Raw genomic sequence first — 23646 nt, 5'->3', positions numbered from 1 at the left:
GAGGAGCATGGAGACGGAGTGAGATAGGCAGTGCAGAAGATTGACACAGGTTTTACTTCAGATGAAGCAGGAAGGAATCTGCCATCTTGGCACTCTGCATGACAGCATCTTCCAGCTGAGTGTTCATGTATATTTATTAACCTTCTGAAATCTACAGCACAATGGATTTTCTTCTGAGTGATATCAATAAACATGACATAGCTGCCAGTTATCAGATTATCTAAAAAGCTCTTTGTATTCTGGACTTTATAATTCATCAGCTTGACATGTATTAAAAAGAATGATTTTCCACTTTCCAAGTGTCAGGCTGTGCAGTACAGAGCCACATTTTTCTACGTGCTAAGCCACGGCAAAAAAAAACCATTCACAATGCATAGCTGCACAGCCTCTGACAGCAGGCTCCTTGCTGACAGAGTTGTTCACCTTGTACTTTTAAACAGCCCTCAATCCCTTGTTCCTGTATTAAATGGCCTGGAAATTGAACCAAAGCCATTAATAGATTTGTCCTCTGCAGTAATCCTGTCAAATTCAAGGAGCATTGTTCTCCATGACACTCAATCAGAGCAAGTACTTACTGGTCTGTCAATCATTAATGACCAGGCAAGAAGCAGCAACAAATTAGATTTACAATATAAATTACTACACTAATCTAACATGTAATAATAATAATACTGATGTGGAAAATGATAATCAAATATTCATTTAAGAAATATTTCAGATGGTCAAAATAGAAAATTCAATGGTCCAGATAATCTTGGATCCAGCTCATCACCTGAGCTTGTTACATATCCACCCAGACTTGCTTTTTTAAGACTGCAGAGGGATGACCAATCTGGCATTCCAGGTCTGATCGGCTTCTAACCAGGAGGCCAGGCTCCAACTGGCAAAGAGGCCACCAGATGGCAGATGCAAAAGTTCATTCCCCAAGCATCATCCAGAGCCTCAGAACAACCACTGGAAGTATCAAGTATTTCCAGGTTACATGCTTGTGATTAGCTCAGAAATATATGAGTGGAGGCAATGAAAGGATTAAGTTTACCTCTCTATTGAGTTTGCAAAGGCTAATGAGGAGAAGAAATCAAAGATAAAGATAATATTGCCTGCGGCTGGTCACTGAGGCAGAGGACTTGGTATCTGATTCCACCATCTGCTCAGGCAGCACTTTTCTGTGCTTTATAGCAATTGTCACTGAAATAGCCTACATGCCTCCTCCCTCTCACCTTAAAAGAACACCCTCTTGTTTTAATACACTCGCATGGAAGATAGATTTTGACAATCCATGCTAATTGTTTTAAATTTAAAAATTTTAATTTTAATTGGTGACATCCAGCATGGTAACAAGCCCTTTTGACCCACAAACCCTGGTACATTTTGAAGCATGGGAGGAAACTGGAGCACCCAAAGGAAACCCACGCAAACACAGGGAGAATGTACAAACTCCTTACAGATAGAGCAGGATTCGAACCCCAGTCCCAAACACTGGTAGGTATAACAGTACCAACCGTGAATGATGTTTCTCATAATCAAAAAGGATCTGAGCATCCCTGCTGATCTGTGAGAGATTTATATGTTGAATTTGAAATACAGGATTGAGATATTTACTTTTGAGGGAAACCCACTGCAACCTGACAGAATTTATATTCGGAGCTTTCCAAACCCAAAGTTGAGCTGGAGCTTGGACATTGTAATTCTGTCCATTCAGTTAAACAGAAGCACAGAACAGCAGGATGCACGTCAGGATGTGGTTTCCCCTTTATAAGGAGAACAGAACCAGGGTCACAGTCTCAGAATAAGGGGGAGACAATTTAAAGTTGAGATGGAAAGGATTTTACTCAGCACATGGTGAGTCTTTGGAATTTTCTACTTCAGAGTTTAATGAAAACAGTAAGTTTATTCAACACAGAAATTATTAGATTTCTGGATATTGAGGAATCAAGAGATATGGTGCACGGGAATGTCACTGAAGAAGATCAGCTGGAATCTCAATGAATTGTGGCAAAACAATTGAAGAGTCTAAACATATGTAAAATTATTTGATTGTTTAACCATTAGGTAAGTGCCAAAACAATACTGAGAAATCCAAAGAATGGAATGTGTTCAAAGCAAAGACCGTTGTTCTTAAAGTAAAGAGTGTGCCTGTCTTTGGCAACATACAGCCCAGTGAAAAGAATGGATATCAGTCTAGTCGGGGAGGCTTATAGAAGCAGAGACTCCTGCAGATACAAGCTCTGCAGTCAACAAAACACAGCAGCCGGATGTGTATCCAGATGTGCTAAATGAAACTGGAAAGCTCAAAGGAAAATACCTTCCAGAGGAAGAAGAAAATAAGCAGCCGGTAATATCCTCCAAGACATGTTCTGTTCATTGTCAAAGAGAAACTAAAAACTGAGCTGGAAAGGCTGATGGAAGTCCAGACATTCCTACTCCGTGGGTATCAAACTTGGCGCATGTGAACAACCAAATAAGCTGAGGAGCAGTTTGGAGGCATGCAATGGGAACGATGCACTGAAGCAGCATCATTATCACATCCAGATAATTGAAGATATCCTGCCAGATCTGAGCGGACAAAAGTCTTCAATGTTCTCGATGCCAAGAATGATTTCTTTTTGGCAAATGGAGCTCGACAGTTGGAGCTCATTTCTAACTACTTTCAACACATCCTTGGGGAAACATTAGCAGCTGAAGATGCTTTTCAAGATCGACACCACACCTGAAGAATTTCTGAAAGAGCAAGATCAGACATTTGAAGGACATGTTGGCAATAAAAACCAAAGCAGATGATATTCTTGTCTTTGGAGAAGGATCGACTGTTTCAAAGGTAGAGACTGACAGAAAAATGGAAGTCTCACAGATGAAAGAAAATAACACAAAGTGAAACAAGGGGAAATACAAGTTCAAACTGAAGGCAATTTCCTTGGGTCAGTAACCATGAAGGCCTCAGCCCCAGATCCAGCAACAGCAAAGTATGTGATGGAAAAGCCAAGCATGAAAATTGTTACAGTGATCCAACATAAAATGTTAATTAAAGAGGTGTGCATAACTTTCTGGAGGACAGATCGCAGACATGCAGCAAGTCACTGAGGAAGAAACTACAGAAAAATGTAACACATCAAAAAAATTTTATTCAGTTGTTCTGAGAAAGCCAGAGAAACAGCAGGTGCACCCTTTTTAATTTCAACATTCAGCTCGGAAGCAGCCCCTTTCAGCCACAAGCACATGTCGCCCAATTGCCGTACGAATTTCAAAAGGTGGGAAGAAACTGGAGCACCCAGAGGAAATCCATATAGAAACAGGGAGAATGTACAAGCTCCTTAGAAACAGTGCCTGATTTGAACCCGGGCCGCTGGCGCTGAACACTACACTAACCGTCCGCATCTCAGTACTTTTGAAGGGTTACTTTTCAGAGATGGAACTGTGGATGTGTCAAAATCATTGGGGGAGAAAAGCAGTGGGAAAGAACAGCTATTTGATGATTTAATGAATCACCCTATTGGCCAAGGATTAATGGAAATGTGAAATAAAAACAGAAAACGGTGGAAAGCCAAGTGAGGTGGCATCGAGGGAAAGAGAAACAGTCAACCTGTTTTTTGTCAGAACTTCTCTTTCCACAGATACTGCCTGACTTTCTGAGTTTCATTCAGCATTATCTGATTTTTGTTTCAGATTTACAGAAACTGCATTCAAAAATGTCATGTGTATGGGTCTAAAGGGGCAAGATGACACTAGGAGTCCTTGCTTGAACACCAAATGCCAGTTAAACTTTGGATAAAACGCAGGTCTTTTCAAATTTCTGGAGAAAAAAACTATCTGATCATGGTCAATTTTTTTAGAACTGCTTGGAAGTGGACTAACTTGATTCAACCACATCTCTGACTGTCAATTCTTAAGATGCAGACAGAGATTGCCTGGAACAGCAATCAACACAAGACTATAAAGATGATGCTCACTAGTTTATTGCAAATGAGTTTGCAGACTTTGCAGCCACATCTGAATTCACTCAGAGCACTGGGGATTGTAAAGACAGTCAAGAGGTGTCTGCAAAGAGCAAGCACAGCATGTAGTGATGCACCCCCCAACCTTTTCTTGGCATTTCAATGGACACCTCGACTTCAAGTCTAACCCAAAAACACAAGTTACCAAATCAGAGTAAAAATGGTAGCTGTTAGAATTCTTTATAAAATATTCTAAACTGCTTTTAAGTGCTTCTGATCATCGGAGACACTTGAGAAATTTTCATACTTAAATAATAAAATTAATACTTTAGAAGTTAATAACAACAGAAATATCATTAAAACATACTAAGATATTAACAAATAACTAACAACTTTAAATGTTGAGTCAAGTACTTTGTTGCACTTACTTCACTCAACAGGGAAGACAATTTGGAGTTACTGCCAGTCCTCTGCGACACAAAACTGAGGACCAGGTAGAAACGACATTTGGATCCTTTCTTCAACAGACCACAGGGTTCAATGGCAAGTTCCAGGAGGGGAGCAGATGGTCTAATGCATTGGCATCTGACCTTGAGCTCGCCTCAGGGTTCTGTCACTCACTACAGAGGGGTGAAACGTAGAGTGCATGAAGACACGAACTGCAGATAGACAGCGATTCCGTACATGGAGCATCTTCTTATTGGCTCCTGACCTGAATTGAATGTTTTACACCTGTTAACCTCTCTGACCGATAGCAATTAATGTCTAATTGACGAGGATAAAAAGCGATAAACCTTGAGAGTTGCCAAAAGAAAACCTGCATTTTAGCGAGCAAATCAATAAATTACTCGGTTTTATCACTCCTGTACAGTTGAGCAGCCCATCACCTGACATATGAGGAATATCAAAAGAGATAAAAGAAAGAAAGTAGGAACCAGAAAAAGCAATTTAACTCACCACAGCTCATCTCGTAATTTAGGTCAGTATTCAGGATTCTTTTCCTTCCTCTCCTGCCTTGGGATCATGAGTTATGAACCTATCCACTCCTATAATTTAAGTAATTTAGGCTTGATACGCACCGACTGTTTTGCACATACATCAAGTATGAAAGCTTTCTACGCCAATGAACTCTCTCATTTGTTCCTGAACATGTCAGATCTCAAGCTATTGTGCAGGTAACTCTCTTTGGATTAAAGATTGTGAATTGCATCAGCCTGCACCAAATTTCAAAGTCTGCATACCTTCCAGCAGACTCTCATTCAGAGAATATTTTGTTTCCTAAACAACCTCCATTTAAGGATTAGCCCACACTCAATGACTGATCAGCTTCCATCGGAGTAGGACTATGTTGAGGGCTGAACACTCACCAGGATTTCTAATGGCAAGGGACTAAGTGTACGGAGAAGCTAAATGATTAGTACATCCAGGTACACAGACCATTAGAAGCTGGTGCAAAGGGATAAAAAAGTAATCAAAAGGTTAATGGAATATCAGCCCACATCTCATGGGGACTGGAATATGAAGGGTAGGAAATTATTGTTCAGTTGTACAGAGCATTGCTTAGACCCTCCAACTACATTCAATTTCAAACACTTAACCTGAGGAAGGATACACTGGACTTGAACAGTACAGAGTCACCAGAATTACATTAGGGCTTAAAAGATTAAATCACGATGACATATTGCATTAAATGTGGCTTATGTCTCACAGAGTTTAAAAGGCTGAAGCGTGATTTAAGTGTTAGAATGATAAATCAACTGGCCATTTTCTTTCTTCTTTGGCTTGGCTTCGCGGACGAAGATTTATGGAGGGGTCAGCTGCAGGCTCGTTGGTGGCTGACAAGTCCGAGGCGGGACAGGCAGACACGGCTGCAGCAGTTGCAGGGGAAGATTGGTCGGATGGGGTTGGGTGTTGGGTTTTTCCTCCTTTGCCTTTTGTCAGTGATACAAAAATACCTTGACAACAGAAAGGGGTAAACAGAAGAATTAAGAATTGCCCTAAAGTTAGAACTGGGCTCTTGAGAAGCAATATCTGCCAATTTTGTAAGGTATGAAATTAAATTTTAAAATTGGGTTTGCAATTACCTTCAACTTCAACTCTTTCTTCACCACTTATCTACTCTGTGTGTTCAGATGTTATCTATTTTTTTCTGATTAACCTCATGGTAAACAATTGAGCACATTGCAGCTTGATTTCTCCACAACAAATTAATACTGTCAATTTTTTAAAAATGGAAAATAAAATAAAACAAATTGAATAAAAATTGTGTATGACGATCAGCGTCTTTTCTTATGATTTGAAAAGAGCATCTGATCTTCCCAAGACACCAGCAGTCCATATCCATAAATGCTTGCACTGTGCTCCAATTCTGTGAAGCATGTGGTCAGTTGATAAAATTGATTTAATATTGAAACATGAATTGAAACACAGCAGAACCATATCATTTTTTTGTATTAGTCTCTCAGCAATCACAGCTAACAAACCCAAGAATACATGATTAACCTCAGATGCCTGCAAGGAAACCTGCAATGTAGATGCATAATTTATTTCTTTGAATTTTTGTTGGTGATTTGGGCATTGCGCTGATACCCAAAAAGCAACAAAATCATTATTTCCTGTGATCCTTTGCTCCTGATCATCTCCCACCATTCCTATTCACTTCAACACTCAGAGCCAAAAGTACTAAAGGTAGCATTCGATAAAGATTCATCATTTTGCAAGAGTTATGGCAAACAGTTTTAACTGAACCTTTTTTCTGTAACACTCTACTCTGCACTTTCCACTGAAGGGCTTTGGCACCATATAATAGGATAGGTTGATTTGTCTGGGTTGCACATAAAACAAAGTTTTTCACTGCCTCCCAATACACATGATAATACACAATTTAATCAGTTCCATTCAATTCAACTTGAGATCAGGCGAGCACTCACTGTCCAAGTTCAAACAGAATGAGGTTTTGAACAATGGAGTATATCAATATCCAGGTTATATGCTGACATGATAGGATAAAGAAAAACTGTACCGCGTCCAATGCCACTGTGCATTAGCACAGCACGTAGTTAACAAGGCAATTACAAAATCTCACGACATACTCTGCCTTGTTCACCCTCAGCTTCTTATGTGCAATCAAAGTGGATCAGATCCCAAACAAAGGCATACTACTCTACTAATTACATCAACATTGTTCCTTCACTCTTTTTTGATCTCTTTCATATTCATCTATTCCTTGTTATTTCATGGGAAGAAATGTCCTATATCTCATACAACTTTATACAATAGCAACATCACACATAATTCTAATTCAACTCTTAAAAAACAATATGATACAGGAAAAAATACGACAAAAGATGTAACAAGATAATGATTGGGAATCTCAATTTAAAAAAAATACTTGTGTTGGCTTTAAGGACGCTATGACACAATTCTAGTCACTTATAGGCAAAATAAACTGTAAACCAGTTTTAAATTAAAAAAAAATGTTATTTCAAATTCAGAGTGGCAAGGTTTGAGGAAAAATACAGGGGGAGAAGTTGTATTAGTAGCTTTTGTGAACTTTTAAAGTGCAATATTGGATGAAAAACCATTTTATTCTCTCCTCTGCTCATATGCTTTAATTGCACTTTAATATTTAATGCTTCATGAAAAGGAAAATCAAACTAACACAAAGCAGGGAAAAGACTGAACCAAATGCCAATGGATACAATCCATTACATTAGTAACTGCAAGGCCTGTCATTCACTAATTTTAATGATCTTTAATGCTGTCGTGGTCCATAATAAAGCATGTTGCATCTGTCTATAGTCTCTGAAAGAAGCAAATCAGGAATGACATTTTAAACAAAAGGAGGATATCAAAATCAATAAGAACCCTTCAAAGAAATGCAAACTTTACCTGGTATAGTAGGAATCAATTCCAAGTACTTCTCGAACATTGGTCACGTACTGCTCGAGAGCGGAGAAACTAGATGTCTGCAGGTTGATACTACTGGTTTCATTAAAATCATTGTTGTTTTCTGCCAGACCATCACCCAAATAGCACTCATGAAATTTTAATATCCCTGCATGAAGACACAGAAAAAAAAAAGAGTAATTCACATGGAGCATTACTACAAGTAACAGAGCTGGAATCATAAATTATACTGCCAAGAGCATAGAGCACACTATTTAACTGTTGGACTGCACCCTGGATAAGCTGGAGGAGCCAACTTTAGGTTTTAAACTGAGCAAGCTGTTTTCAATTCAAAGTTTTGTAACTTTGATCACTGTTACCAGCATAGGAAAAATAAGAACATGGAACAGAAATCTACAGCAGAGTACAGGCCCTTCACCCCATGTAGTGCTGACCTAATAACCAACTCTAACAACTGTCTACTACATAACCCTTTTTTTCAGTTCAATGTACTTATCTAATAGTGTCTGAAAAGATCCGATTATACCTGCCTCCACCTCTATTGCCAACAGCACATTCCATGCACCCACCACTCTCTTTGGAAAAACATACGTCTTATATTTCCCCCCCACCCCAGGTACTTACTCCCAAACACATTAAAAATATGCCCCTCGGGTTAGCCATTTCACTCCTGGGGAAAAAGTCTCTAACCATCCACAGAATCAATGCATCTCATCTTCTTATACACCTCTATCAGGTAACCCTGCTTCCTCTATCACTTCAGGGAGAAAAGACCAAGTTCACCTCACCTATCCTGATAAGGCATGCTCTCCAATCCAGACAGCATCCTTTTAAGTCTCCTCTGCACCCTCTCTATAGCATCCACATCCTTGTTGTAGTGAGGTGTTCAGATTTGGACACAATATTCCAAGTGGGGTCTATCTAAGGTCTTATATAGCTGCAACATTACCTCATTGCTCTTGAACTCAATCCCATGGGTAAAGAAAGCCAACATTCCATTTGCCTTTTAAACAACACTATCAACATGTGGAGCAGCTTTGAGACTTCTATGGGCCCAAAGATCTCTGCTCAGAGTTTTGCCATTAATATAGAACTCTGCCTTCAAATTTGATCGTCTGAAAGGAACCACTCCACACTTTTCTGGGTTAAACTCTATCTGTCACTTCTCAGCCCAGCTTTCATGTTTTTAATATTCTGTTGTTACCTTTGGCAACCTTCCAGACAGCCTGTAACACCACAAACTTTTGTGTCCTCTGCAAATGTACTAACCCACCATTCCACCTCCTCATACAGGTCATTTATAATTACAAAGAGAGGAGGTCCCAAAACAGATCTTTGCAGAACACCACTGGTCACTGACCTCCATGCAAAATACAAACCAAACCATCTATAACCACCCTCTGGCTTCTCTAGGCAATAAAATTCTGCATTCTGTACAATTCTGTCATTGTTAACTAATAGTTTATAAAATAGAGAAGTAGTGAGTTTTGATTGAAATACCTATATTAAGCTAACAAGAGATTTTCACACAACCCTTGCAGTTGAAATGCAACAGGAATGGGACAATAAAATGGGGCCATCCTTTTTAAAAATAGTCCTCACCTCAAAACAACACACCCCCTTTCTATCATTATTTCTGATGGGATACCACTGAGTTGCATATGAATTAACCAGAGATAAGACATGAGTGATGACATGACCTGCAAAGAAAGATTGAAGGAATATGGGGAAAGAGGGCTAGGAAAAGAAGCTGGATTGAAAGTTTGCACAGACTCAAAGGGTCAAATGGCATGTTCTGAGCAATAATTCTGTGAGTGGTCTCAAGAAATATATTGGCTAATAGATTGAAACAAGCAAGTCTGCAGAGGCTGTGGTCTTAGTAAATATACAAAAGTGCTGGAGAAACTCAGCAGGTCCCACAACATCCATAGGAGGCAACCTTTAACCTCTTTGCCTTCTATAGATGCTGCAGGACCTGCTGAGTTTCTCCAGCCCTTTTGTGTACTGTATTTACTTTAGTCAAGAGGTTGGTGCCATTTCCTAACTTTAGAATTTATTGATTAAACCAGTTATATTATTTTTCAATAACCATTTTCACTGCTATTAATTGTCTTTTTCCAGTTTTACGCAACTGTATTCAAATTCTCAAGCCAGTGTAATCTGGGAGGACTCATTACAAATTGTGTTTATGCATCTGATCATATGTCCCAGACAAAACATCTTTTACCTGTTGGAATATTTGTAATGAAACAAACTATATAGCTGAGAAAATGGATTGCACAGAGCTGTTTTTATTCACAGCTATAAATCCAAAATTAATGTGGCCCAGAGTAAATTGCTTCAGCACTTAATGTCCAGGTGAAACCACACCAAATGTGAAGTTGGAGTGGACATGTTTGGTTGGGACTCCTGCTCCAGCAATGAGCGTTAGACATGCACCTCATAACACCAATCATTGCACAAAGTGCATGTGCAGTCTTCCTAGCGTCAATACAAGCTCCTAGATCCAGAAATGATTAGCCTTTGGCAGTCGCAAATAAACAAAGAGCTCTGCATGGAGTTCAACATTCAGACACCACTTCATGTGCTCATTGGTTTATCATGAAGATACTTCACAAGACTTCTCCAAAACTCATTTCCTGAAGAGCTCAGCCCATGCTCAAACTGACAAAGGGTTTTTAAGAACTTAACAACTGAGAATAAAAATTAAAAACTGAAGATAGTGGAAATCTTAAATACAAAGAGAAAATGCTGAAAACCCTCAAGAGGTCAAGTAGCATCTGTAGGGAAACATGTTGTCTTATCTCCCAGACTCAAGTGTTCAAACAGCACTTAACCTTCCACCTGGGTACACTGCAACCTTCTCAACTCATCGGCATCAGCAACTTCCGGTAACCAGCACACTTAATGCTTACATCAAAGGTGACCAATTATCACTTGCATACTCATCATTTCTCTTTCCATAAGCACCTCCTGACCTGCTGGGCATTTACTAAAACTTATCATATCATAACTTTTAAGTAACTTTAGTTGTGTTCTTTCTCTCTACCTGCCCTCACTTCAAATCTTTTATGCTGCTTTGTTCACCTCTCTGTTTCCCACATGAACACACCGCATTAACCTATCAACTGGACATTTCCATCTGCAGCTCAGCCCCATGGCAACCGTGGATCATCCTATGAGAGATACAGTGAACCTTCAATGATCCATTATCCTACTTCTCAGTAATCCAGATGGTTTGGCATCTGATTCACCAGGTAACGACTATCTTGCTCCCATTCTCAGTCCCCATGTTCTATTCCCACTCATTAGTACCTCGGCTCCCATTTTCCCATTAACACACAAGTGCCCCTGTTCCGATGCTTCCTCCAATATACCAGAGCTCTGGTGCCCACAACCTCTATAATACACCTGGATAGCCAATAGCTCACCCCCTTTAGAATCCTGGCTCCCACACTCTCAGCAACACATCAGGGCTTGGGCTCCACATTCCTTTATCAACACATAATCTGTCAGAAGAACTCGGTGGGTCGAGCAGCATCAGCGAGAGAACATTTTCAGATCATCAGCCTTTAATGACGGGCCAGCAAAATGATTCAAGTAATTTTATCTCCATAGATGCTACCTGATCTGCTGACTAGTTCAAGCATTCTCTCTCATTTCAGATTTCCGGCCACTCAATGCTTCAGCTTATTTCTCACATCTATTCGCATCAATCCTGACAAATCATCTGTAATTTAGAAACACCCGTTCCCTGAACAACCTTGGTCTCCACTCAAAAGCAGACTTACCCTTTGTTCTCTCCACCTACCCCCTTCTCTGAATTGGTAAGCATGCTTATTTCATCATTTTTGCAATTCTGAACAAGGGTCATTCACCCGAAACACTAACCCTGTTTCTCTCCACAGATGCCTTCCTATATATTTGCAGCATCTGTATTCCTGTTTTGGATTCCCAGCAAGTACAGCATTTTGCCTGACAACAACAACTGCCTTCAAATGAAATTGTCTATTTTATTTTGCGAGATGACCACAGTAATTAAGGCAATGATTTTCAGTGCCTTAGGTCTGAACAGATGAATCTAGAGGTGAATGCAACTTCTATACCTGATTGGGACAATTGCACCAGGTATCATTTTGTAATGATGAGTATGGCTACTTTTTTTTTTACAGGCCAAGTTACTTTTTAATCCCTGGATTAATCTGCCAAAGTATGCTGGATTTGTGCTCAAGCAACAATCCCATTTAATAACAAGCATGGTGATTTCAGAGATCCATGAAACGCAAAGCTTCTGGGTGCAGTATGTAAGAAGGAAAACAATTGCTCAAATTAATTTTAGTTTCTCTTTCTAAAATTATCTCCTGCAAGACAGGTGAATTCAGATATCCAACTGGAACAAATGAATAGATCTCTCTTTGGTAAAAGATGATGGCCAAGCCCTGAGTGATTGTACAGTAAAAATCCCAAAATCCTGTCTGCTCGGGGATTGGGTTGGTCCAGATTTTCAGCTTTTCCAGATTCTCGGGCAGTACTTTTAAAATTCAAATTTAAGGAGGAATAAAGAAGAGACGAACAGGTAAATTTTGATGATTTATTTATTAGCAGATGCAGTATGCTTCATGTATCAAAATGAGCAGATTTAAAGAAAAATAAACACGCAAAAATATAAACAAATTTTTTCACAACAAAAAAATGTGTGTAAAACTTGAAATTATGTTTAAAATGAACATTGTAAAAGAAAAATACAGAATAATCTTTGTGGTAAGGTCACTTGTTGCTGCTGTCCATCCGTAGTGCTTACGCATGCACGCAGACACACACAAAGGCCCGCTAAATTTAAAAAGTTAAGATTCTCGGGTGGTCCAGATTGCTGCATTCAGATTTTTGGACTTCTACTGTAGTTTCCTCTACTGTATATCCTGCACTGTCCTAGTAACAGTATACCCTGCACTTAAGTTTTATTATTGTCCAACTTGCTATACTTAAGTGCAGATTGACTTGCTTGGATAGCCACAAAAAGTTTTCCACTGTATCTTGATGCATGCGACAATAAACAATTCAGATCAACAAATGCCTTTTGTGAGAATCAACATGGAAGAGTAATTACAAAGAAAAGTAAACACTTATGGTGCGTGTTCTGCCGCAACAATGTAGTTCTTGGCCTGGCACTCTCTGTTATTCTTTTTTTTCTTTGCAGCCCTTTGTCTTGAAACCAGCTGAGAAATTGCTCCAGGATTGCTCATGGCCAAAACATGGAGGAATACAAAACTGCATTGTGATCGCAGGCCAGGTCTTTGTGAATCACAACAGCTTCAGCATATTCTCTTGACTTGGCAAGGGAGTAAAAAGATCACTCCAAGGTCCTGATAATTATGTTTTGGCCACTCTAACAAAGTCGCTCCAGTGTCCTGCTATGACTAACATGGCACAGATCACCCATGGCTGAACACTGAATGCGATTGTTAAAGCACTGCCATTAGTTTCCTAGGGCTACAATTCCACTATCGCTGACAAATTTCCACTATTACGCTTTTGATAAGTGCTCTCTTCCCATCCTTCCTTCTCCCCAAGGTCTTCACAGAACCTCTGAGAATACGTATAGCGGGGAGCAAATTTATTCCTGTAGTTCAAGTTTACATTTATCTCAGTCCCTTTCTTTTAATTGAACCCCCTCTGTACCTTGTACACCATGATAATGCCCCCAAATGCTCACAGGGAATCCAATACCTGCACCTGAGAGACTTTCACTTAATGATTTGGAAATGGGGAAGGGATTGATCGAAATCTCTCACATCCCACAGGCAGTCAGAAGGAAGTTCAAGACTGTCTAGGCTCTATGCCAAAAAAATAAATTGCTCCAAAAGTTTGTTCCCAACTGCAGTAATTCAAACTTTCACCAGCCACCAAGCTGAAAACCTCCTCACTTCAGCTTGTCTCACCTGATCCTGAAAACAGCTGCTTCCCACATTGTTCATTTTAACGAACCCCCAGTGCATTACCAGCCCAAAATTCAGGGCTACAACAAGGTTGAACCATGTTTTACAGTGAGGTAGAAATTTATTGACCACTTTTTTTAAAAGCAGAAGTCATTTCTGGGTTTGACATTTAGGTGTCCTAAATGTCAAAACTAATGCAGAATTCTCTGTGCAATTAGTGGTACATTCAGGGTTGTTTCAACCTGTGTTGATGAGATACTGGTTGAGTCTACTTAAAATCATTTTTCTTTGAACTTTTACAAACAGCACAAAGATACTTATTTTTCTCATCAGCCAGAAATGATTCTATTGCAAATCATGGTAAAGAAGATGGCAGCTCTGAAAATCCCTCTGGATAGAGGGATGCCTGATCTCCCTGAGGAGATATAATGGATGAAAAGGTTTTAACGAGGTGGTGCTTTGCACTGCAGCCTGTCTCCATGGTAAATCTCCAATCTCGTGTATAAAGATATGGAATCACCAAACATAAGTCACTCTCATCCAGGAAAAGGAAGAAAATTGGATTCAACTACAACACTGGCTTGGCCCCTTGTGGATAAAATTGGGGGGGTGGGGGGGAAATAGCACAAATGCATGTTCCCACACACTATGCAAACCATAACTGGATATTAGAAAATACAGCCCTCTCCAGGAGAAATGATACAGTGGAAGGAGAATTTTAATGAATCCTTATTTTATTTTAGTTTTCTAAACATCAAATAAATCCGATAATTCAAATTAAGCAATACCTTTTAAGACTGTGCAGTTGATCTGCCCAAGTCACTTCACTGACTGATATAGAAGAGTGAAGTTTTAAAGCAGAACTGATTCATGTTGCCCAAGTTCTTGAGAATCATATTGCCCAAGTTATTTTCTCATTAAGTCAGGAATGAATTGCTCAGACCACTGTAGGCTCCAGTGAGTAGCAGCTCCAACCACATTTATACTGAATCAGCGTCTGCACAGTTGCATTACGACCAACAACATTCTCTGCTCCTACCACTGGCTCTTCCACTGACATTCCAGTGTAAAATCAGTGGCACACCATGCAGTAAATGATTGGAAAGACATGGTAATTCATGCAGTTCCTGCCAGTTGATTAGAATCTATTTTTAGAATAGAGTTCCTGTATATATGAAAAATTGAAAACATTTTGGGAAAGAAGATGTCTCTAATTTCACAGATATTCCATGCCTTTGACCATGTGACAAAATTTCACTATGCCCTGTATTTTTTTCTGCAACAGAAAAAAACTATTAAAGGGCCAAGGAACCATCAATGCCAACTCTCTGGAAGACAATAGTTGAAATTTCAAAGTTATCATAATTTTGATCATGATAAACCCCACTGAAGATTTTATCCTCCTTTTGATTTGATTCTATTAGTCCCATTTGCCTTCATTTAATCCATATAGTTCAGTCCTTCCCAAACACAAATTAATCCAAAGGGTTTTGAATGTTGCAATTGAGCTCACTTCTACAGTATCCTCTGGTACCTCATTCCAGATATTGTCCATCCTCCGAGTGCAAATGATGACCGTTGGGTTCATCTTAAATCCTTCTCCTCACACCTTAACCCAATTCCCTCTAGTTCTATAGTTAACTACCCAAGAACAAAGACTGTGAGCATTCTCTTTATCCATGCTCCTCCACTTGACACACATACTCTGCTTGTTTGTTTTTTTAATAAAACAGTTTGAATATTAACCACAGAGATGCTAACTGTGGCCTGAATGGTTAGCGTAGCGGTTACAGTGCCAGAAACGCAAGTTCGAATCCGACGCTGACTATAAGGAGATTGTATGTTCTCCCCATGTCTGTGAGGGCTTCTGGTAGGTGCTTCGGTTTCCTCCCACCTTTAAAAATGTACAGGCATTGTCGATTAATTGGTGTATTTGGGCATTACGGGCTCATGGGTCAGAAGGGCCTGTTACTGTGCTGTATGTCTAAATTTAAATTTTAAAACTCAATATGGAAAAAACTGGAATACACAACTAAATGCTTATTTCATCTCTACAATGGTAATATATGTGCTAAAGGCAATGAGTAATTTATTAGCATTTACCATTCTTACAATGAATTATATTCCATTTCAAAAAAGGTGGACAGTGGCATTAAAAACAATATTGATTTTTGTATTAGAAAATCAATGGGGATATTCTTTTTGCTGTTTCTTGCCTTTGATCTATTTTAAGGCTGTTTTTATTTCCCATTGTTGCACCCGGCATTCTTTTTGAGTCAACAATTTCCCATCTCCACTCCAATTAAGCATGATAATATAGCACCTAATGCCATCGCACATGTCAACATTTGGTGCTCATTACTTGCTGACAAATAATAAAAGGTATTGAAATTTATTTGTATTTATATGTATTTTGAAAGTTATCTATCATATCAAAATATGTTAAAATAATAAATGTTTTACAGATCTCAATGACAACACTGCGGCACAGTAGATTTAGGATTTAAAAAAAATACAAATCCATAGAATTATTCTATCATTATGCCAGCATATATCAGAAAATGTAAAGTGAGCTTATCGCTACATAGGAAATGGATTGATGAACAAGTTGATCTCATTTCTTCCATTTAAATGTGAAGTGTAGCACTATATTCTACCATCTATTATTGTGTTAAAGCATAGGTTTCCTCATGAAGATAGGAATTATGTTGCAGCTAAAGCTACAAGAAAAACTTCCAAAAGATCAAAGTTCATGATTGGAAGAGAAAGTGAACATTTTGCATTTAACATGCAACCAACAATCCAGGGACCCAACAAGCTTCATAAACAGAGAAGAGTTCTTGATGAATCATGGTTGAAAATTAATTGAACACAGCAAAGTCCCACAAACAGAAGTAAAATAATCATCTTGTTTCCATCTTGCTGCTTCAGGGGTGGGTGAAAACCATCTTGTTCTTTGAACAGACACTGATCTTTTAATAGTCATCTCAAAGATCCAAGATTAAGTATTGTAAAACTGTGTTTGGAACATGCCAAATTCTGTTCAAGGTAATGCTCCAGTGCTTATTAAGCATTGCTCTACATGTGTAGCCATGCTTACAAGGGAGGCATGAATGGATTCAATAGCTACTCAAGGTGCTAGAATAATGCACAATAAATAACAACATGAAGTCATACCTGCTCCTGGTGCCAGTAACCAGCTGTAGAGGTATCCAGCTGCTAGGGAGTAGTACAGTACCAGACTGCGCTGATTGTTGATGGCCTCCAGAATCTGGTCAATGGTGACTGGAGTCAATGAGTCAGGCACTTGCTGTCCAGTTTGCCTTTCCACCAAAAGGTCAGCAAATGCCCTTGTTCTTCCCCTCTCTGCCACTGCCAAAGCCTCATCATGACGACCTGATAAGATTATCAGAGAACAGAAATTGTCATGAAGGGTGGTTGATTGAATTCAGTAAGTGTATACCAAATATGAGAGGCATCTTTATTCAGAGCATAAGGTCATTATCTCCATGTTTTCCCTGAAAAATGCTCGCTGAACAAAACCTGTCACTAATTCTGTCTCAGTTAATTTTATTCACTTGGACTATTTCAGAAAGAGTGCTTATAAAATGAATAGAAAGTGTAAACACAAGTACCTGCATATCCTCCATTAATATTCTTAGCTGTATTTTAATTTATTATCTTTGCCCTACTAATTGAGTATTTCTGTTATGACAAAAGTGAGGTAGGACAAAACAAATTCACTTACATTTGGCAAAAGAGATACAAATTAAATTCTGTAGCAATTTTTACTGCTGAATCGACATGTGGTATGTTGCCATCAAAATGACATTGATAGCAACAAGGAAAAGCTGCCATTCCAATTCAGGATAGAGATGTTCCACATGAGGTGCAAGATGAGACAAATATAATTGTAATCAACAAAAACATGCCAAACAAAATATTTTCCATTTATTCAATACAGTGAGATTGTCAATTAAAGAAAAAAATATTTCAGTGACACATGCCTTTGCTCACATTAGTGTATTTTTCGGTCAATTGCTTGTTTATTGAACTGTAATTTCTTGACAACAGTTATGGCCAGTCTGTGCACCACACAATTTTATGAGTAGCATAAAAATGAATGACCAAGTAATTATTTTTAATGGGGCTCATTTTCAGAAACCTTTTAATAAGGATACCACAGGCTGGTCCTAGACAAATTTACCAACACCTGATGACCATGAATGAGAATATGTGGATTTATATTCTGAATCACAGCTCACAATCAAAACTGGCTAGAAGAGAAAACTGTAAGAAGGCTATTAAGAACCAACAAAGACAAAACCACAACAGGCAGAAAAATGACCACAGACCAACCATCCAACCTACCATCAGCTGTTGGCTTTTGTCTGGGAAGTAAATTAAATAAAAGGGGGAAGAAGAAGTTTACTTAGAAAAAGAACAATTGGGAAAATTGTCTCAGACCTTGAAAGGACTTGGATCTTTGGCTTATTCAAGAACTCTACATACCTAGGCTGACCAAAACCCGCTGGAGAGCTTGATAGGAGGATGTTTGGAGGTCGAATAGCGAAAGTTTATAATCAGTGCTGTGCTGCGCTTCATGGCGAATATTTTCAAATAAAGCAGATGCTCTGTAAAGCTGAAAAGAAAGAGAGTGATAAAAATTCATTTTCCATTGATGGTGTTTTATAGATTGGATAAACATCTTGTACACAAACATTTATTTCATTAAATGATAAAAGAATTTACTCAGCAGTGCACAGTTACTCTTGCAAGCCCCAAAATCAAGAAATTTCATGACTGATGTCTCTATTACGATAGAGGGTAGCAGGGTGATGCAGCAGGCAGTGGTGCTTCTGATTAGTACTAAGGGCCCAGGTTCAATCCTGACTTCGATTGTTTTCACTCAGTTTTAACATCCTCCATATAGCCTTCCTTCATGTGCTTAAATAGCTCCTCACATCCCAAAGGGGTGCTGCCTGGAGGGCTAATTGGTTATTGTAAATCCACACAGGCCGAGGTTTTTGGGTATTTGAGAGAGATTAAGTTGCAGGGAAATGGTGGGAGGAAAGAGAAAAATCCAAGAGCCAGCATAGTTCTGATAGGTTGAATTGCCTTCTTCCATGTCGTGTGTGTGTGTGTGTGTGTGTGTAGACTCAATGTAATAAGTCTTCCTTCTTTTGGTTGGCCACATTGCCAATTTTAATTCCTGCATGCACTCAGCCTCTTGAAATTCTGTTTTCAAAGAGATATTTTCTTTTAAATCATGCTTCCCTCATGCAAAAATGGTAGATCTCTGCTCAGCAGCTATGGAGGTTTGAATTAGCAGATAGAGGATGTGAAGTGTCCTGCGAAAGGATTCAATGAAGTGCATGACAGATCATACACACTCCATATTAATCCTGTGCTCAGAGGATTGAAAATCCTGCCAACCTTGCATGTGTCTCACACAATATATTGTGCACAGTATGCACAAATTGCTGAATATGGTCTGCATTGCACATTCGCTCAATACATTGGACTGCACTTTTCAAAACCAGTCTGCTGCAGCACCAATAAATTAAATCACAATGACATTTGCAACATTGGTTGTTTATCTTAAAAAATGAATAAACCTGACTGCACCCCCCACACCCATCTTTCTCCCATCCTGCATCAGATGTCTGCATGAATTGAAAAAGAAGACCTGAACCAATACCCCAGCCTACCACAGCCAATCCAAACTGAGCCAGTCCAAGGAAGTACTCTGTTGAGACCCATCCTTATATTCCATGTCTTTACAGGTTTCATCAGGTATGGGTCAGGGAGCCAGGGTCTCCTCTTCATGTACAGTAATTAATAATGATTAATAAGTTATCTGTAGCACTTACTGGTGATCTCCAGTGGTCAATAGTAACTACATGTATACAGCCATACACACTGGGGAATATTCTTTAAAAATATCCCTCCCTTGTACTGATGCCTCACTTGTGTCAAAGGAAAAGAACTTAAAAATACATCTAAGAACTTAGTTTATTCCTTGAAGGCAGAACTGACGTCAGGTCTCTATCAGTACATATTCTTCAGGTCTTTTGACAGATGAGATTTGTGTACCCTTTTCGGTTTGTGTTGCCACTCATGGTTTTTCCTGATGATTAATTTGCTAGGGCACCATTAAAAGAAATGAGAATTCAGTACATTTCCAATTATCCGAAAAATGTTCGACCAATATTCTCGAATATCCAAAAAAAATTTTGACTGAGACATGATGCCACAAGTTAAAAACATTTTTTACCCACCATGCTCAAGTGGGGCTACAGGAAATCAGTTTTTTAAAGGAGATATTTGTCCACAGATAACACATTGAAGGAAAGGATACCACTGGTTATTTATTTATAAATTGTTATTTCCTTGTCATGAGTTACTGCAACTTTGTGATAAATTGCATTGTGGCATTCTCAGAATTTGAATTGAATACCTCGCTCTCTCTCCACTTGCCTGCCCAAGCCATGCTCTCTCCCCACTCACCCGAGCTGCTCCCTCTGTCAAATACCCTTTCAGCGGGGTCACTGAAATTCTGCTGGAGGACAATCCCTGGGACTGTATGTGCAGTCTCCGACCACTTAGAGGTGAGGTGAGACCTCAAGCTCCCAGGCAGGAGTGGGGACATCGGGCTCTCAGGCAGGATTGGTGATGGTGGTGGGGAGGTGTTGGGAATACTGATGCTACTGGGCTGCTCAAAGAAATTTCTCGATTATCCAAAAACTCCGGATAACTGATATAGGTCATGTCAAAAAGTATTTCAGATAATCGGAAACATATTGTATCTGTATCAAAGAATACAATAAATCAAGTAATGTTTAGTTTTTCAAAAACATACTGAGCACCATAGAATTTTCCAGCATTGCTTTTTGACCTAATTTTATTTGAATTTGTTTTTAAAAATGTGACAGTGAAAGTACAAAGCAAATAGAAAGTTAAATCTAACACCCATCCCACCAGACTTCAGCCACTAGTAATAGCACCCATCTTTTATATGAGCTCTTCGACTCTCTTGTTAGATACCTGGTGCTGTGCCTCTTCAAGGTTTCTACTGACCCACAATGAGAGTCCTAAGCGATGCCTGATTTTAGCTTCATCTTCTCTGCGTCCAAGCTGTTCAGCCAATCTCAAACCTGAGCAAAAAAGATACATCAAATTAAGACATTGCCAACAAATGATAGAAAAATTCAGATCATAATTATAATTGAGTGCCACGGTTGGCATAGGGGTTAGGGCAATGCTGTTACAGTGCCAACGACTTGGGTTCGAATCCCACACTGTCTGTAAGGAGTTTGTACCTTCTCCCCATGTCTGTGGGGTCTCCGGTTTCCTCCCATCATTTAAAATGTACTGGGGTTGTAGGTTAATTGGGTATAATTGGGCCCCATGTGCTGGTGGGCTGAAGGGCCTGTTATCGTACTGCATATATAAGTTTAAATTAATAAAATAAGTAGATTTTGAAAGATATCAGAATTAGATCAATTAACTAAAACATGGAAGAACAGTGAGGTCTTGCTTTTCTTTAACAGTATCATTGGACAAAGTGGCAAGAATACAAAGTGAATGGAAAGAAATAAGATTGGTTCCTGTTTAAGAGTAAAATACAAATGACATATTTGAAGCAGCCTCGGCACTAGCTTTGTGATTACCACTAGCTTTTAAATCAGGTTTGAATAGTCACATTCCAGTTCATGTAAACCATAAAAGCAACCACAGAACCATTCAACATCCCTTAGGAAAATAATATAAATTGAATGGAAATAGAAGATGCATCTAGTTTGTGCTGTTATTGATGAGGTGAGATTTGGATGATTCTTCAATGGCTATGGTGCTACAAGCAATAGATGTTTTTTTCCAGACATAGTGAGCCATAAATTGCACTGCTTCCTTCCAATGACATGAAATGAGCATTGCGGATCAATCGATTGTTGTTTGTGAAAGTTGCATCACAGCCATGAATTTCAGTTCAGGGATTGCAAACTGGCTTGTCTGATTTCCTTGTGTAATTAATGCCACCATTAAACTGACATTGGAGATTTCTTCATGGTACCTTCTGTTGGTCGAAGAACAATCTAAGAAAAAGTCTTCATATAATGGGAAGCATTGCCACTGAATGAATGGGTGCTGCAACAATAGAAGAGTTGACCCAGGTGACCAGAGAGACCTGGGCAAGGTGGTGAAAACCAGTGGCAGTAACTACAAAGACTCTTCATCTCAACATTCCTGTCAGGTTGTTGTGCAAACGATAATGGTATATGAATGCAGTCTTCTTTGGCTTGGCTTCACGGATGAAGATTTATGGAGGGGGTAAAAGTCCACGTCAGCTGCAGGCACGTTTGTGGCAGTCTACAAATGCATGAATTTTGGGTAAACCCCTGAAATGCATGCAAATTCATGTGCCCATACTGCATGCACTTGGGGGGGTGAAAGACAAGTAGCTGAGTCCTTCTCTCCATTTTAGAGTTTGGATGATGGAGCACTGAGCAGCAAGCTGTGAAATGGAGAGATCAGAGACAGCGGCCAGCAATGAATCTAGGGCTTGGAATTAAAGTCTGAGGTGATAAAGAAATTAAACACGTACATTGAAGATTGTATTTCAGGTTAAAGTAGGTCACAGGTCTCAGGAAGGATGAATAATATATTAAAAACGATGGCACTTAAAAACAGTACACTTTTAGGAGAAATAAGTCTCTGTCACCAGGTTGAAAAGCTCACTACAAAAACAGATTTTGCATGGTGCTGCTGTTGAACTCTCTTGAGGGAGTTTTAAGCCCCAGCTTGGTGTTAGGGTAAAATAAATTCACAATTAAAAAAAATCTAATTCATTTGCACTTAAATACCCCAAAGAGCCAGTTTCTAGGTTGGGCTTGTACAAATTTCCATTTTTACCTGTACCTTGGAAGAAAGGAAAATGTTGGAAGGAACACATCACAGATCATCATATATTAATGGTAGAAGCACGTACCTTCCTGTAAATACATGACTGCCTGCGAATAGTTCTGTAGAGCATGGTGTGTCCTCCCTAAGCTGCTATACGCAATAGTCTTAGCCACCAAGTCATTCATTTGAGCAGCTATACTCAGATATTGCTCTTGATACATTACAGCTCGTTCATAATTTCCCAAAGATTCATAGGTTAATCCCAGGTTACCATAGGCACGACCCTGACACGTGGGATTGTTAGTTTCCTCTGCAATCTCCAGATCAAGCTGATGATATTGCAATGAGGTTTCATATTCTGCCATCTGTTGGTAAACTCCACCAAGGCCACAAGCTGCATCACTTTCCAAGGTTCGATTTTTCATTTCCCGGGCAATGTTTAGTTGTCGCTCAAGGCAAGAAATTGCTTGTTCATAGTTTCCGAGCTGGCTGTGTAAGCTTCCAAGCTCTCCATATGCCTGGGCTTTGTTGGATGATTCTCCAAGTTCATGGGCAACCACCAATCTCTTTTCAAAACACACAAGAGCTTGCTGCAAGTTCCCCATAGCCCTGAATAAACAGAAAATTCAATTTATCACAATCATCATTCAAACAAGAAGGCCAGAAAAAAAATAGTCTGCACCAAGTCACAAAATGAAGCTTTTTTTTGTTACTTCCATTTCTGTAATCGGCCTACATCAGGTGCCTTTAATAAATAAGAGAATGGAGAGGAGGAGGGTAGACTGGTTATTGATCAGTGAACTTGAGAATCTGCAAAATGTGTGGATGAGACAAGTAAAAGAAATCCTACCAATAAAATGTAAAAGTCATGTAACATGAGAAAAACACAATGGGAAAATTAACTTTTCACTTCCTTGTTATATATTCTTAAAATATCAATATATTTTTATATACATTTACACACA

At 39.1% G+C, this 23646-nt stretch overlaps 1 protein-coding gene across 7 annotated transcripts in view; it reads right to left on the bottom strand.

The window, feature by feature from the left end:
• ttc28 (tetratricopeptide repeat domain 28) overlaps positions 1–23646 on the bottom strand; it is a 1007267-nt gene that overhangs the window by 288752 nt on the left and 694869 nt on the right. For all 7 annotated transcript variants that reach the window (XR_011356152.1, XR_011356153.1, XR_011356154.1 and 4 more), the window contains exons 8-12: positions 22767–23290; positions 20825–20934; positions 18290–18419; positions 16955–17173; positions 7824–7989 (exon numbers count right to left, since the gene is read on the bottom strand). Coding sequence is in view for 1 of the 7 variants with exons in the window: in XM_069932874.1 (XP_069788975.1) it covers positions 7824–7989; positions 16955–17173; positions 18290–18419; positions 20825–20934; positions 22767–23290 (1149 nt within the window). In the remaining 6 variants the exon portion in view is untranslated. The remainder of the gene's footprint in view (positions 1–7823; positions 7990–16954; positions 17174–18289; positions 18420–20824; positions 20935–22766; positions 23291–23646) is intronic.

The sequence above is a fragment of the Narcine bancroftii genome, chromosome 4 (assembly GCF_036971445.1).
Source record: "Narcine bancroftii isolate sNarBan1 chromosome 4, sNarBan1.hap1, whole genome shotgun sequence".
In the NCBI taxonomy this organism is placed as follows: Eukaryota; Metazoa; Chordata; class Chondrichthyes; order Torpediniformes; family Narcinidae; genus Narcine; species Narcine bancroftii.
The sequence above is the reverse complement of the archived record's forward strand: the minus strand, read 5'-3'. Positions and strand labels throughout refer to the sequence as shown.